The following is a 13,850-nucleotide window of genomic DNA, read 5'->3' on the forward strand; positions in this document are numbered from 1 at the left end:
CAAAAGAAGGAAGAAGGAAGTAGGCTGCACTACAGCGGGGTTAGTACCACCAAATGAGACGTGAAGAAAACGACAGGGAAAAAAATGACGGCGAGAGAGAGAAAGAGAGTTGGTGAATGAAAAGGTAGTGGAAATGAACAGAAGAGGCAGTCAGTCTCGCTAAGGAAAGCTTATCGTCAGTGCATCTCTTATCTCGGATGTTTCAAAGTCAAAGTGCCGATTTGGTATGGAGACCAGCCGCTCCTTAGTAAGACAAAAAAAAAAAAAATAGAAAAAGAAAAGCAAAAAGAGCGGTTCTTTCTAGAAACGTAGCACATGTTTTGCAACGATGTTGAAAGGTGGGTTTTGAAAAGAGCGAGGAAGAAGGAAAACGACACTCCTCGGAGGGAGACGTGAGAAACTGGGGCGAGGGGGGGGGGAGCACTTTTTCTGAGACACATCCGTCATGGCATCATTTTTGGGGAGATTTGTCTGCTTTCATTTTGAGGTACTTCTTTTTAAGAAAAAATAAAGACTAAATATAAGATTTATTTACGTCCGTTTTTCTCATTTCTTTTTTTTTTTTAATATGCTGTGTTGCACAGTAGCACCATTGTTTTTCGTCAAAGTTTTGCTGTTTTCCAGTAGATGCACCATTGGAATTCCACCTTGTCACCGTGGCAACCGGGCATCGGTCACCGTGGTTACCGCCCTCCCTCTTCTTGTCCCCATCATCCAATCAGCTCGTGTTGTCGGCTGGGCGTCCTCGGCAACGGCTGGTTGCCGTGCGCTGTTACGTCCTCTTCATGCAGACCACGCAGCGGCTTACACGCGTCCTCAGGTTGCCTGCCTTTAGTGTCTCCGACTGGGGCTTCCTGTAAGGGGAGCGTCAAGGTCAAAGGTCAAAGGTTGTTGGCAACAACAATAAGAAGAAGAAGAAGAAGAAGAAGAAAAGAAGAAAAAGGTTAACACTTTCTTTTTGGTGTGGATTTTTCCACCTTTTTCTCCCCAATTGTACCTGTCCAATTACCCCACTCTTCTGAGCTGTCCCAGTCACTGCTCCCCCCCCCCCCCCCCCGCTGCTCCGGGGAGGGCTGCAGACTACCACATGCCTCCTCCGACATATGTGGAGTCGCCAGCCGCTTCTTTTCACCTGACAGTGAGGAGTTTCACCAGGGGGACGTAGCGCATGGGAGGATCATGCTATGCCCCCCAGTTCCCCCTCCCCCCTGAACAGACGCCCCGACAAACCAGAGGAGACGCTAGTGCAGTGACCAGGATACATACCGACATCGGGCTTCCCACCCGCAGACACGGCCAATTGTGTCTATAGGGACGCCCGACGAAGGCGTGTCTATAGGGACACCTGACCAAGGCGGCGGTAACACGGGGATTCAAATTGGCGAGCCCCGAATCGGCAGGCAACGGAATAGACCGCTATGCCACCCAGACACCCATTAACCCTTTTTTTTCTACAGCACTTTTCAAAGCAATTGTTACGGTTAAAGTGCTCTACAAAAATCAATTAACTGAAATACACTGTTAAAGTAAAACATGAATTATAATAAAACAAAAAATAAGTAAAAAGGCTTACAAGAGGAGAAGGACATCACACAACAGAATGATAACAGGTTTAGAAAAAGCCCAGCTCTGAAAAGGCGACTAATTTTGTTCTTGGCTGGTAAATAAGATGGCGGCCATATAAATTATGATTATAATATTTTGGCTGGACGTTTTCAGACACAGATGGGCACGCCCTGCAATACGTAAGCCCCTTTTATCCACTCCATTTGTACTGAAAGACCACCCCTCCGCTGTTGCACGACCCCCCCGGTGTGCAGTTGCCCTCTTTACGTACCTGAACATCTCGTTGGGGTCCACGGTGGCCAGCCAGAAGCTGTAAGAGTTCCCGTAGTAGTTGCAGGTTCCCCTGCCATGGCACTCGATGAAGGGGGCGCTGCGGAACTCCTCCAGACAGGAGCCCGGGGAGGCCAGGGCCTGACCGGAGCCCTCTGCACCGGCACTGGTGTGCTGTGGGATAGAGGAGATGGGCTGAGATGTATCTGTGCTCATTTCGTATCGTGTACAGTGTGTCATCTTTTTTTTGGGGGGGGGGGTTCCCCCCCCCTTTTCCTCCCTAATTGTACTTGGCCAATTACCTCACTCTTCCTACCCATCCCGGTCTGCTGATCCGGGGAGGGCTGCAGACTACCACATGCCTCCTCTGATATATGTGGAGTAGCCAGCCGCTTCTTTTCACCTGACGGTGAGGAGTTTCACCAGGGGGACGTAGCGCATGGGAGGATCACGCCATTCCCCCCAGACCAGAGGAGGCGCAAGTGCAGCGACTAGGACACATACCCACAGCCGGCTTCCCACCTGTAGACACAGCCAAATGTGTGTGGCGGGACGCTCGACCAAGCCGGAGGTAACACGGGGATTCGAACCGGCGATCCCCGTGTTGGTAGGCAATGGAATAGATCGCTACCTTGCTACCCCACCCGGACGCCCGTGCAGGGTGTCACCGGCTGCACCGTGGACTGTTTATGTTTAGTCTATTGTCATACGGCTCCTTTCATAAACACAACAACATGAGGTTGTGTTACATTTTGCCCCTGCCCTTTTTATACACTTTTACATAAGGGAAAGTATGGGCTCCCTAATAATGTATATTCATCTTGAGACTACAGCCATAACTGATTGGCACTGATTTCAAAAATACGCAGTGATTCTCAAAATTAGTGCACGTCTGCAGGTGTGTGTCTTGGCATAGAATTGATTCCGTAGAAAAATGCATCACATTCAATTCTTCATTGTGTTTGTGTGGCTGTTATTTGTCTGTCTCTGCGAGAGTGTGCATGGGTGTATGATCGCGTGCATATAGTATGCCCCATGCATGTTTCTATGCTACGTATATGCCAGCACACACGTGCCAGTGTGTATGTGTTTAGTTGTGTTTATGTTTGTGTGTATATGGGTGACCGTTTGTGCGTTAAGTGTATCCCACCATCATGAAGGAGTAGCCGATCCACAGGGCCTCCCAGTTAGAAGGGCAGCTGGGGATCTGGATTGTCTGACTGTGGACTGCAATAACCATGGCTGGAGCCTCACACACCGCACACCTAGTGTACACACACACACACACACACACACACACACACAAAGTGTCATAGAGGTAGGCAAAGTGAATGCTAATAATGCTAATAATAACGCATATAAACACACACAGTGCACGAAACATACAAATAATACACAAAAACAGAAATAACTGCATACCCACTCACATATGGGCGTACAGACACAGTGTCAGTAGCCAACTTTGGATTTATTTCTCTTGTGTTGCAATGCATTCATTGTGTGTTTCTTTTCAAACATACTCTAAGCAGGCGGGGAGACACCCTGGACAGGTCGCCAGTCCATCACAGGGCCGACACACACACACTCACTGCTAGCGACAATTTTAGTATGGCTGATTCACTTGGCCTACATGTCTTTAGACTGTGGGAGGAAACCGGAGCACCCGGACGAAACCCACGCAGACACAGGGAGAACATGCAAACTCCACACAGAGGACGACCTAGGATGACCCCCAAGGTTGGACTACCCTGGGGCCCGAACCAAGGACCTTTTTGCTGTGAGGCGATCACGCTAACCACTGCACCACTGTCTACTACTACTACTTTCGGCTGCTCCCGTTAGGGGTCGCCACAGCGGATCATCTGTTTCCATCTCTTCCTGTCCTCTGCATCTTCCTCTGCCACACCCGCCACCTGCATGTCCTCCTTCACCACATCCATAAACCTCCTCTTTTCCTTTTCCCTGGCAGCTCCATATTCAGCATCCTTCTCCCAATATACCCAGCATCTCTCCCACTGCGCCACTGTGCCGCTGCTTCACTGCCATTGCCCCCATATTCTATTCTATTCTATTCTACTTCAGTAATCCACATCTATTAAGACAGGCCCAAAAGCTCTGACCCCATCATATCAAACCAGGGCTAACTCTAATTTTCATTTGAAAACAAGAAATGCATCTGAAAATAAAAGAAGTTGAAACTGTAAAAAAAAAAAAAAGAAAAAAAAAAAGAAAGAAAACATTTCCATCAAAACGAGTCTCATTTTAAATGCGGTGCATGACATTGCTTTTCAATCTCATTTGATAAAATATCTTCAATTTTGATTCTTCTCCCTTCCTCTTACAAAGTATCCGAAAGCTTTCATCTGATAAATCCATCTCGGACTCAGATCCCACACATTCCTTCCATCCCTCTATTCCTCCCAGGATCAATCCTGCGGTTCCTCCATCGGTCTATTTATCTATCCGTACCTGCTGATGTAAGGTTTGATGCCCTCGCCGGTGATGGGGGCCATAGACATGGGCATGGGTTCTGGCGTGGACAACCAGTAGGAGTAGTCATTGCGCGAGGCGAAGTTGCACACATTGTTGATGTTGCAGAACATGAAAGGCATGGTGCTGAACCTGCGAAGACAACTACCGGCCGTACCTGAAACGGAAGGGGAAAGGCGCAGAAGAGAGGAAGGAAAAGGAGAGGAGAGAGATAAGAAGTAAGTAACTTTTTTTGGGGGATTTTTCCCCTTTTTTCTCCTCAGTTGTATCCGGCCAACTACCCGACTCTTCTGAGCCGTCCCGGTCGCTGCTCCACCCTCTCTGATGATCCGGGGAGAGCTGCAGACTACCACATGCCTCCTCTGATACATGTGGAGTTGCCAGCTGCTTCTTTTCACCTGACAGTGAGGAGTTTCGCCACGGGGATGTAGCGTGTAGGAGGCTCATGCTCTTCCTCCCCAGTCCCCCCCCCCAAACAGGCACCCTGACTGACCAGAGGAGGCGCTAGTGCAGCGACCAGGACACATACCCACGTCCAGGTTCCCACCTGCAGACACGGCTAAATGTGTCTGTAGGGTCCTCCGACCAAGCCGGTGGTAACACGGGGATTCGAACTGGCGACCCCCGTTTTGGGAGGCAACGGGATAGACCACTACGTTACCCGGACGCCCCGCAAGTAATTTTTAAAATTTAGACGTTTTCTTCCTTTGCAAAGTTTCGTCACACCTGCCATCCATTGTTGGTGAAGTTTGAAGGTTTATTTTCCTCTTTTTGAGGGGAACTGCTGATGATCCTGGTGCTCATCCAGCAACTATGCTACGCGAGGCTAAACTCACCGTTCAACATACCCTCAAACTGCACGCACACACACAAAAATGGTATCCCCGAGTTTGACTGACTACGCAAGTAGCACATAGAAAAAACCCAGAAAACAGACCCAGAAAACAGAACTAGTTTTTAAAAGCTGGATCTGTCATGTCATTGTATTTCCTTATTCTTTCATATTTTCTCAAGTCCAAGTTTAAATTTCTATCTATCTATCTATCCATCTTGTTTTAACATCATCAGTTTTATTTCCTCTTTATTGCAATAGCTTTCTTCTTTCATCATTGCCTACTTTTTCATTGTGCGTTGTGACATAATGTAAAGTGTACTGCATTGTAAAGTACAAAATGTGATATAAAAATAGAGTTTTGACTGATTGATTTCGGAGATCCACAGGATCAAGGACTTGTGGATTTGTGAGCTCTGTTTGAACCGCCCCCCCCCTAACAACATCTCTTACCGAGGTCCTGGCCGTGCGCCCTCTCATTGCCCTGCACATAGAGAAGGGAGTAGCCATCATAGATGACATTTGTGCCTTCGGGGCAGTACGGGACGTCCTGGCCCTGGCTGTGTCGGGTGATAAGGAAGCCGTGGGCGGTGGAGGCTGAGCCTGGGAGACCCGGGGGCCCCTGCAGACCATCTGAACCTGGAGGTCCAGGGTATCCACGCTGACCTGGAGTCGGAGGACAGTGGAGAGACACGGGGGGAGTCATTAGCACTTCCTGTAGTACGATTTAATTGCTAGTTGAATTCTGAAAAGAGTACTCTGCCATTTGCAAAAGTTTCACCAACTCCCCTGGAACAAATAAGAAATAAATTTAAATGACAGTTATTTAAATAATTCAGGCCCTGGTTTTATATGAAGATGGTAAATGGACTGCATTTTTATATAGCACTTTTCTAGTCTACTGACCACTTAAAGAGCTTTACAGTGTATGCCTCACATTCACCCATTCACATACACTGATGGCGGAGGCTACCATGCAAGGCGCCAACCTGCTCATCAGGAGCAGTTAGGGGTTCAATGTCTTGCTCATGGACACTTCGACACACTCTGCAGTAGCTGGGGCTCGAACCAGCAACCTGCCGGTTACTAGACGACCCGCTGTACCTCCTGAGCCATGCCGCCCCCAGATATAACACATAAAGATAACACATTTAAAAATACATTCCCGAAGATCTGCATGGAAATACTACAACCATATAGCATATATAAATATACAATATTTGTTTTGATGGCAATGGGGGAAGTGAGGACCTTACCACAACAGTACCCGTTTAATTTTGAATTAATCTGGATATTCTGGAGCAGTCAAACACTGATGCCGTTACTACATACATAGGTGTCAGTAAATTAATTTAAGAAATTTTTTAAAGTGGAAGTAAACTTTTTTGGGCCTTTTTGAGCCGAAAATAAGGTGGAGATTCAATATTTATTTATTTTATATGGGGTCATCAAACACAATGAGACCCACATGGAGCCAACCATTAAAATATGAGGTGAGTTGAAAGGCATTCCGGTGGTGTTTAGCCCGGTGTTTCCCAACCCAGTCCTCAAGGAACCACTATCCTGCAGATTTTCATTGTAACCCTGCATAGGTATCCCTGCTTATACTTACAACCAATCATCTCACAGCACTTAATTATGCAAGGTGTACAACATCTGACATAATTCATTGCTGATTGGTTGAATAGCTACAAACAGGTACCTATTCAGGGTTGCAAAGAAAATCTGCAGGATAGGGGTTCCTTGAGGGCTGGGTTGGGAAACACTGGTTTAGCCAACTAAACTCTCTCAGTAGACTGGGGTGAGATGTTTTACTACAACAGCGCAACCCTCAGTCTAACCCACACTGTCATCACTGTCTTCTACATCTATACCCCTTTTTTATCCTTCTTGTAACTGTGAGTGGGTGGAGACGGGCTAAAAAGAAGCACGTAAGGATTGTAGTAAGAAAGACTTGGATCCTCGGTATTCGACAGATATTGCTAATTAAATCAAATATCAAATCTTTTAAACGGGCATCCTTCTTGTCAGATTCTTGCATTTTTGCCTTAGCTGAATTATATGCTCCTGGTTTCTGGTTCTGGGCCCACTCACCAGGCTGTCCAGCAGGTCCAGAATCTCCCTTGCGACCTGGCTGTCCGCTGAAGCCTGGAGGACCTTCTGAACCCAGGTCTCCAGGATCACCGGGCTGGCCTAGGAGAATAGAAAAGAGAATTTTTGGATTATATTTTGAAGATATGGGAAAAAAGACCCTTTCTTTCTTTTATAGCTCATATATTGCATTTTAATGTTAAAAAAAGTGCCATATAAGTTTGATTGTTTGACGGATGAACTGGTTGACATCAAATCAGACTAGAATTCAATGATCCCCATCAAAGAATACCTTGTAACATCTATAAATAAATATAACATGGTACTTGGGTTTGCACGAGTACATTATTTTACAACTCGAGTACTCCTTTCTTGAAAAAATTCTAAGTTCTCGAGTAGTCGGGGGTGTGTGTGTGTGTGTGGGTGTGTGTGGGTGTGTGTGTGTGTGTGTGTGTGTGTGTGTGTGTGTGTATCCATCCATCTATTCATTATCCAAACCGCTTATCCTGCTCTCAGGGTTGCGGGGATGCAGGAGCCTATCCCAGCAGTCATTTTGCATCAATTAAAAGACTCTGCAACTATGATGGGGTTGGTCGCGGCACAAAGCCTTAAGTTAACGATAAGATATGAAGCTAACTTACCTTACGCAAAGGTGAAGTATGGATGATACCTACGACATTTTAATGTCATCGTTACCAACCTTCTCTAGTAGCCCAAGATAGAAAGTTCAGTCAACAAAGTGGGTTTTTTCACCAAGTGATACGTATCATATTTAGATATAGCGGCTGTTTTTTGTTTTTTTCCGTAAATTCGATGAAACCAGGTCATCATTACACCTAACCAACTTAAAAAAGGAAATTAGTCATATTTGCTTGCATCTATTATGTCTATTATACATTAATTTGTTTAGCCGCTGTTGTACATTTATTTCATCACGGCAGTTGCCGTTCTCCCTCTTGTTTTGGAAACTGAGTGGGCGCGAGCTCTGGCATCATGCGATTAAAGAGTACCCGATGTTAATGTAGAAACTTCAGAATTGATGTAACCGCTCGAGAACTCGAATGCTCGAGTAGTCTGTGCAGCCCCTACATAGTAACGAATAATACACAAATACGCACACAAATAAAAAAAATAAAAAAAACACACACACACTATTACGGTTGTCATGTGTTGACTGGTGATGCAGTACAAAAATTCAACGTAGGGTAAACTGTGACCTTTAGTCTGTGATCATCATTTGGCTGACAACCATCAAATAAAAACAAAAAAGAACAAATTTCTGATTTCTTCACCCTTAAAAGAACCCATGACTTGCAGTTGAGCCATAAGAACTAAAAAATATCAGTTTAGGCTTACTCTATATCAGTGTAAAGAGGTAGAGAGTCTATGCCACTGATACCGAGTTGAACTTGGTTTCCATCCCCCACACCTCCAGTATTGACCCCCTGACTGAGAAACTTAGCCAATAATACTCCTCAGGAACCCATCTGAGATTCAACAGAACGCAATTTCCCCTCGGGGATGAATAAAGTATTCTGATTCTGATTCTGAACAGCACCGACCTGGAAGTCCCTCCAAACCGGGGGTTCCTGGTGGTCCTCGGACTCCGGGCAGACCCTGGGGACCAGGGGGTCCACGCTCTCCCTTCACAACGATGGGGGCTGCTGCGCCCGGGTCACCTGGGGGGCCTTAAGAGCAAAGGTCACAGAGGAAAATAAAAGTTTAGATTCTGAATATAACGGGCAAATGTTTTATTTCTATTTGAAGTTTGTTAGATTTGTGTGGCACTAACACACTGCCAGGGTTGGGGGTTCCATTCCCTGTGTGGTGCTGCAGTTTTGGATAAAAGCCACCCAAAAATGGAACAGGTTACATTTTGAGATACCTTTCTAGCTGGTAATAAGTCATCTCTGTGGGAAATACAGTAGGTTGCCATTGATTGCACATAATTGCACATAATTGTGCACAGTTATGACTGTATGATGAAGAACCTCTCGTGGTTGCAGTGATTAAAAACCCTTGTTCTTGCTATCGCCGCTCCCTCTCCTCATTCACTCTTTAGCTCGATTAAACAACACTGCTCTCTGTCGCTGCAAGATCTAAGTCAACGGTGACTCACATCTAAGGTTGACTTGGATCAGGCAGCAACAGTGCCAAAACCAAAATATTACGTATTCAGGTATGAGTCTTGAAAGTAAATGAGAAGCTGATCATATTTGGCAAGCCAGTAAATCATTCTCTGCTGATCTCAGCACAGGAGAACTGGAGGAACACTAGATGAACCAAAAATAATTCCCTTTTCACCTCGCCGTCTTGCGTTAGTGCCATAGTCTCCATTGTTTAAACCCCGCTATAAAAATATAATTTAAAGAGTAGGATTAATCACAGTCACAGCTGGAAATCATCCCGGTAGCAGCAATAAAACGTTTCCCATGGCTGAGCTGTGTTTTCTTATCATTGTTTTATGAATTAAAGTCAATCAGCAGAGCAGCCATTCGCCTTGATTCATTTTATATCATGAAATCTGCAACAATTAAACACATCTGAAGTCTTTTAATGAGGAATTTGAAATTATGATAGCCTGATCTCTGTCATCTCACGTCAGACTTGGTCGCTTTCATGCGAGGTTCTGCCTAGGAGGCTGCACATCCACAGACTGACAGGCAAAACGTTTTTATTAGGTATAGTTTGTAGCTTGTCCAAAAGTCCTATAATGGCAGGAAAAACACTGGTTTTTCTTTTCATGTGTGTGTATTTTCCCTTCTCTTAGGAGGCGAACAAAGGGGTGGTTTGTCGCCAAGTCCGAACACCAGAGAAGGGGAGATTTGTACGCCTGGTGGAGCTCTGCACTCTACTGAGTGCACTCCTCTACTTGCAAATAGATATGTGCTGACTTACCAACAGGTCCAACATCTCCAGGATCTCCTGGAATCCCAGAAGCACCTGGAACACCTGGATCTCCCTTAGGCCCTGGCAAAGATTGACAGGTAAGGCCTTGTGTTAACAATTAAAATCCCTTTGGTTTATTTTTTTTTGGTTGAGAAATGTAGTTTGGAAGGGTTTCATTGTTTTAGACTAACCAGGGAATCCTGGAACACCCGGTAGACCGATATCTCCCTTCAGACCAGAGGGGCCAGGAAGACCAGAGGAACCCTAATTCACATGACAAAGAATGGGTCAGAGGTCAGTAAATGTCCATAACCTAACCCCATCAACAGAGGTTTGTCCTAATCTGATTTAGTTCATACATCAGATTGCACTGATGTTTTTACTGCTTTGTTTTATTGTATGTGATGTAAGGTGACCTTGAGTGTCATTAAAGGTGGCTTTAGATAATATGTTTATTATCATTATATAGCACATGTACTGTTATTTGTGACTAATCAGCAAAGTTCCCAGCAATTTTATTCAAGATATATCCCAGCATGGAAAACTTTCTGAAATACTGTTAAGCAAAAGTGAGAAGAAAATTTTGTTGCAAACAAACAGGCTAGTGGACCGCTGGAGGAAGTCCGGTTTATTGCTTAAAGATACTTAACAGGTCCAGTTCATTCTTTTTTTTGTTTTGTTTTATGGATTCCCCCCCTCCTTTTTCTCCCTAATTGTATCCGGCCAAATACTCCACTCTTCCGAGCCATCCTGATCTCTGCTTCACCCCCTCTGCCTATTTGGGGAGTGCTTCAGACTACCACATGCCTCCGATGCCACCTGCTTCTTCTCACCTGACAGTGAGGGGTTTCACCAGGAGGATGTAGCATGTGGGAGGATCACACTATTCCCCTCAGTTCCCCCTCCCCCCTGAACAGGTGCTCAATCAACCAGAGGAGGTGCTAGTGCAGAGAACAGGACACATACCCACATCCAGCTTCCCACCCGCAGACACAGCCAACTGTGTCTACAGGGACGAAGCCGGAGGTACCATGGGGACTCGATCCGGCGAGCCCCGTGTTGGTAGGCAACAGAATAGACCGCCATGCCACTCGGACATCCGTCCAATTCATTCTTACCGGGAATCCTGGAGTGCCGCCCTCTCCTTTCTGTCCGGGGAAGCCAGGCTGACCGGGAGCTCCAGGGATACCTTTCTCTCCCTTGATCCCACCGCTTCCTTGTGGTCCACGGGGACCCTCAGGGCCAGGTGGACCTTCACACCCAGAGAGCAAAAGTCAAAGGTCAGGTATAATATAGGTTAAACACCTTCCATTAGGCTGTACAGTACATACACTGTGACACAAATGTTTCGCCTCTCGTTCAATCCGTTTTCAGTTCTGAATGAAGAAATTATATCCTTTATAAAAGTTAGATATTTAGGTTACAGGTTCTTAAATCAAAGCATCTAAAGAACGCGGAAATGAGCATCCAAACATGAACCTACTTTTTGAGTTAACAAACTATATTCTAATTTATTTTCTGAACTGAATAAATAGAAAGTGGATTACATCCACACTTCTTCTTTCAATGACTGAATCAATGACAGAAGGTACTCTGATCTAACACATCTGCACATCATTCTCTAAGTATAACTTCCACCTTCTTGTACAAATAACTTTCCAAAAAAAAAAAAAAAAAAAAGGATCCACATCAATGAAAATATTCTATTCTTTCTATCTAAAACTTGTCTACCTGCAATAGTAAGCTAGCTAACAGAATACATCCTTTAGAGCATTCACACAAGGATAGGAACCTTAGTTTGTGGAAACCGCAAGTATTTTGTTGAAGCATTTTGCTCCAAATGAGGTACCCCAAAAAATGAAAAACCAAACACCTGTGCAACAGTGGAAAGAGGGTAAACGCGAGATATGATTAAATAAAATTAAAGTAGTTATTCATCGTGACCCAATACCTTACAACATAGTGACATTTTGGAAGGCTAACAAAAAAAATTGTTCCTCCTTTTAGACAGTAGGATCGTAAAGATTTAGTCTTTGCAGAGATACGATACTGGGGCACGGGGCAAGGCATGTATGGAGAAAGTAAATTGAAGCATCACCCAAATTTATTTGCTTCTGAGTATCATCAAATGAGCATCTGAGTAATGTAAGAAAGAGTAAGTAACATTTTGCCATGAAACTACTCTCATGGACCGGAGCGACAAAATCGGGATGACATTTTGTATGTTTTGAGTGTATGTGAAGGTGTGTTGTGTGTATGTGGGGGTACATGTTATCACGTGCAGTGGGTCAAAAGAGAATCAATGAGATTAGTTTAACAGTGTAACAACCATGGATGTATGGACTTGCTGGCCCTCGACTAACAGGTCAGACCCTTTTGTTGACTGGTTAGCGCAGTCGCCCATGGTGCGGGGAACCCAGGTTCGATTTCCACTGCTGCCACCAGTGTAGTGAGAATTCTGGGTTCCCTACACCATGGGCGACTGCGCTAACCAGTAAACTAAAGGGTCCGACCCATTAGCCAAGGGCTAGCGAGTCTACACATCCGTGGTTGTTACATTAGGTGGTCCCTGACTCCCCGTTAACCCGACCGGCAAATACTCATGCTTTCTTTCTGTGCCATGATGACCATGCTTAAAGTCTCAGCAACGAACAATAAAACCCAACTCAAGAGACTCAAATCAAGAGACTGGGAATGGGATGAACTCACTTTCATCTCAACTGGTGATGAACGAGATTGATTTTTTTCTTTAAAATTAAATTATGTACATTTCTCCTTTTTTTTTTTTTTTACAGAAAATATGTTCATGTCTGATGTACTACTTGCAATTAAAAAGGGGGGAAAAAACTACTGAGTAAAGACTGACTCAACTGGAAATTTTGAACTAAGTGAACTTTAAGTGAATTAAACATAACCTTGCATTTGAAACATTTTCACAGGGTTAAAATCTCACCATTCCTTTCTTCCCAAAATTACCGAGCATCCTCATTTCAAGACAAATATCACAACGCATGGTAATTCATCCAAACCATCAAACCATTGGAGTCTAACCTGGAGGACCTAGGGTTCCCACAATTCCCGCGTATAGCAGGGCCGGGTTGAAGGCAAAGGCAAATGAAAAAGAAGAGGTTAAGACAGATGTAAGAGTTAGCATAGCAACACTGTCAGCAGTAATGTCATCACTAATGAGTAGAAACCAAACACGCTAAGAGTTAAACTTATCCACCTAAATTAGTGATATCTATTTAACTTGACTTCAACTACAAGTGTAGTCTTATTTGTTTGTGTTGTATTATTCCAATTTGTTGTTCATAAAGTTTCCCATTGAGGCCACACATGGACCAAATGTATGGACTAATGGCACTGATTTGAATAGTAGCTTCTGCAGAATGGCATTTGCAATTTTATGCCAATTTAGTAGTAACAGCTCATATGTCAGCTTCTAATTTATGTTTATTAAAATATTGTGCTTGTATTAAGTTAAAAAAAACTAAACAACAAACTGATTCCTAAACTTATTGGAATCAAATGCAATGGTGTAGTCTATTCAATATATGCTACAAAACAGTGAATGGTACCAAAACCGTGTGGCCGATTACATTTGACCAGACAAGACAAAGTAAACATTTCATGACAAATGTAAACATAACACTCAATTCAGTTTTTTGGTGAGTTAGTTACTCAAGTGTGTTATTTGTGCACTTACTGTACT

General features: G+C 44.4%; 1 protein-coding gene across 1 annotated transcript in view; it reads right to left on the reverse strand.

The window, feature by feature from the left end:
* Positions 1-632: 632 nt before the first annotated feature.
* The window catches only part of col4a5 (collagen, type IV, alpha 5 (Alport syndrome)), an 82,995-nt gene continuing 69,777 nt past the window's right edge, over positions 633-13,850 (reverse strand). Inside the window, exons 41-50 of the mRNA XM_056300148.1 lie at positions 11,257-11,390; positions 10,330-10,402; positions 10,148-10,219; positions 8,812-8,937; positions 7,253-7,351; positions 5,612-5,824; positions 4,306-4,483; positions 2,987-3,101; positions 1,838-2,010; positions 633-854 (exon numbers count right to left, since the gene is read on the reverse strand). Of these exons, the coding sequence (XP_056156123.1) occupies positions 773-854; positions 1,838-2,010; positions 2,987-3,101; positions 4,306-4,483; positions 5,612-5,824; positions 7,253-7,351; positions 8,812-8,937; positions 10,148-10,219; positions 10,330-10,402; positions 11,257-11,390 (1,265 nt within the window). The 3' untranslated portion in view covers positions 633-772. The remainder of the gene's footprint in view (positions 855-1,837; positions 2,011-2,986; positions 3,102-4,305; positions 4,484-5,611; positions 5,825-7,252; positions 7,352-8,811; positions 8,938-10,147; positions 10,220-10,329; positions 10,403-11,256; positions 11,391-13,850) is intronic.

This window comes from Lampris incognitus, chromosome 20, assembly GCF_029633865.1.
Source record: "Lampris incognitus isolate fLamInc1 chromosome 20, fLamInc1.hap2, whole genome shotgun sequence".
In the NCBI taxonomy this organism is placed as follows: Eukaryota; Metazoa; Chordata; class Actinopteri; order Lampriformes; family Lampridae; genus Lampris; species Lampris incognitus.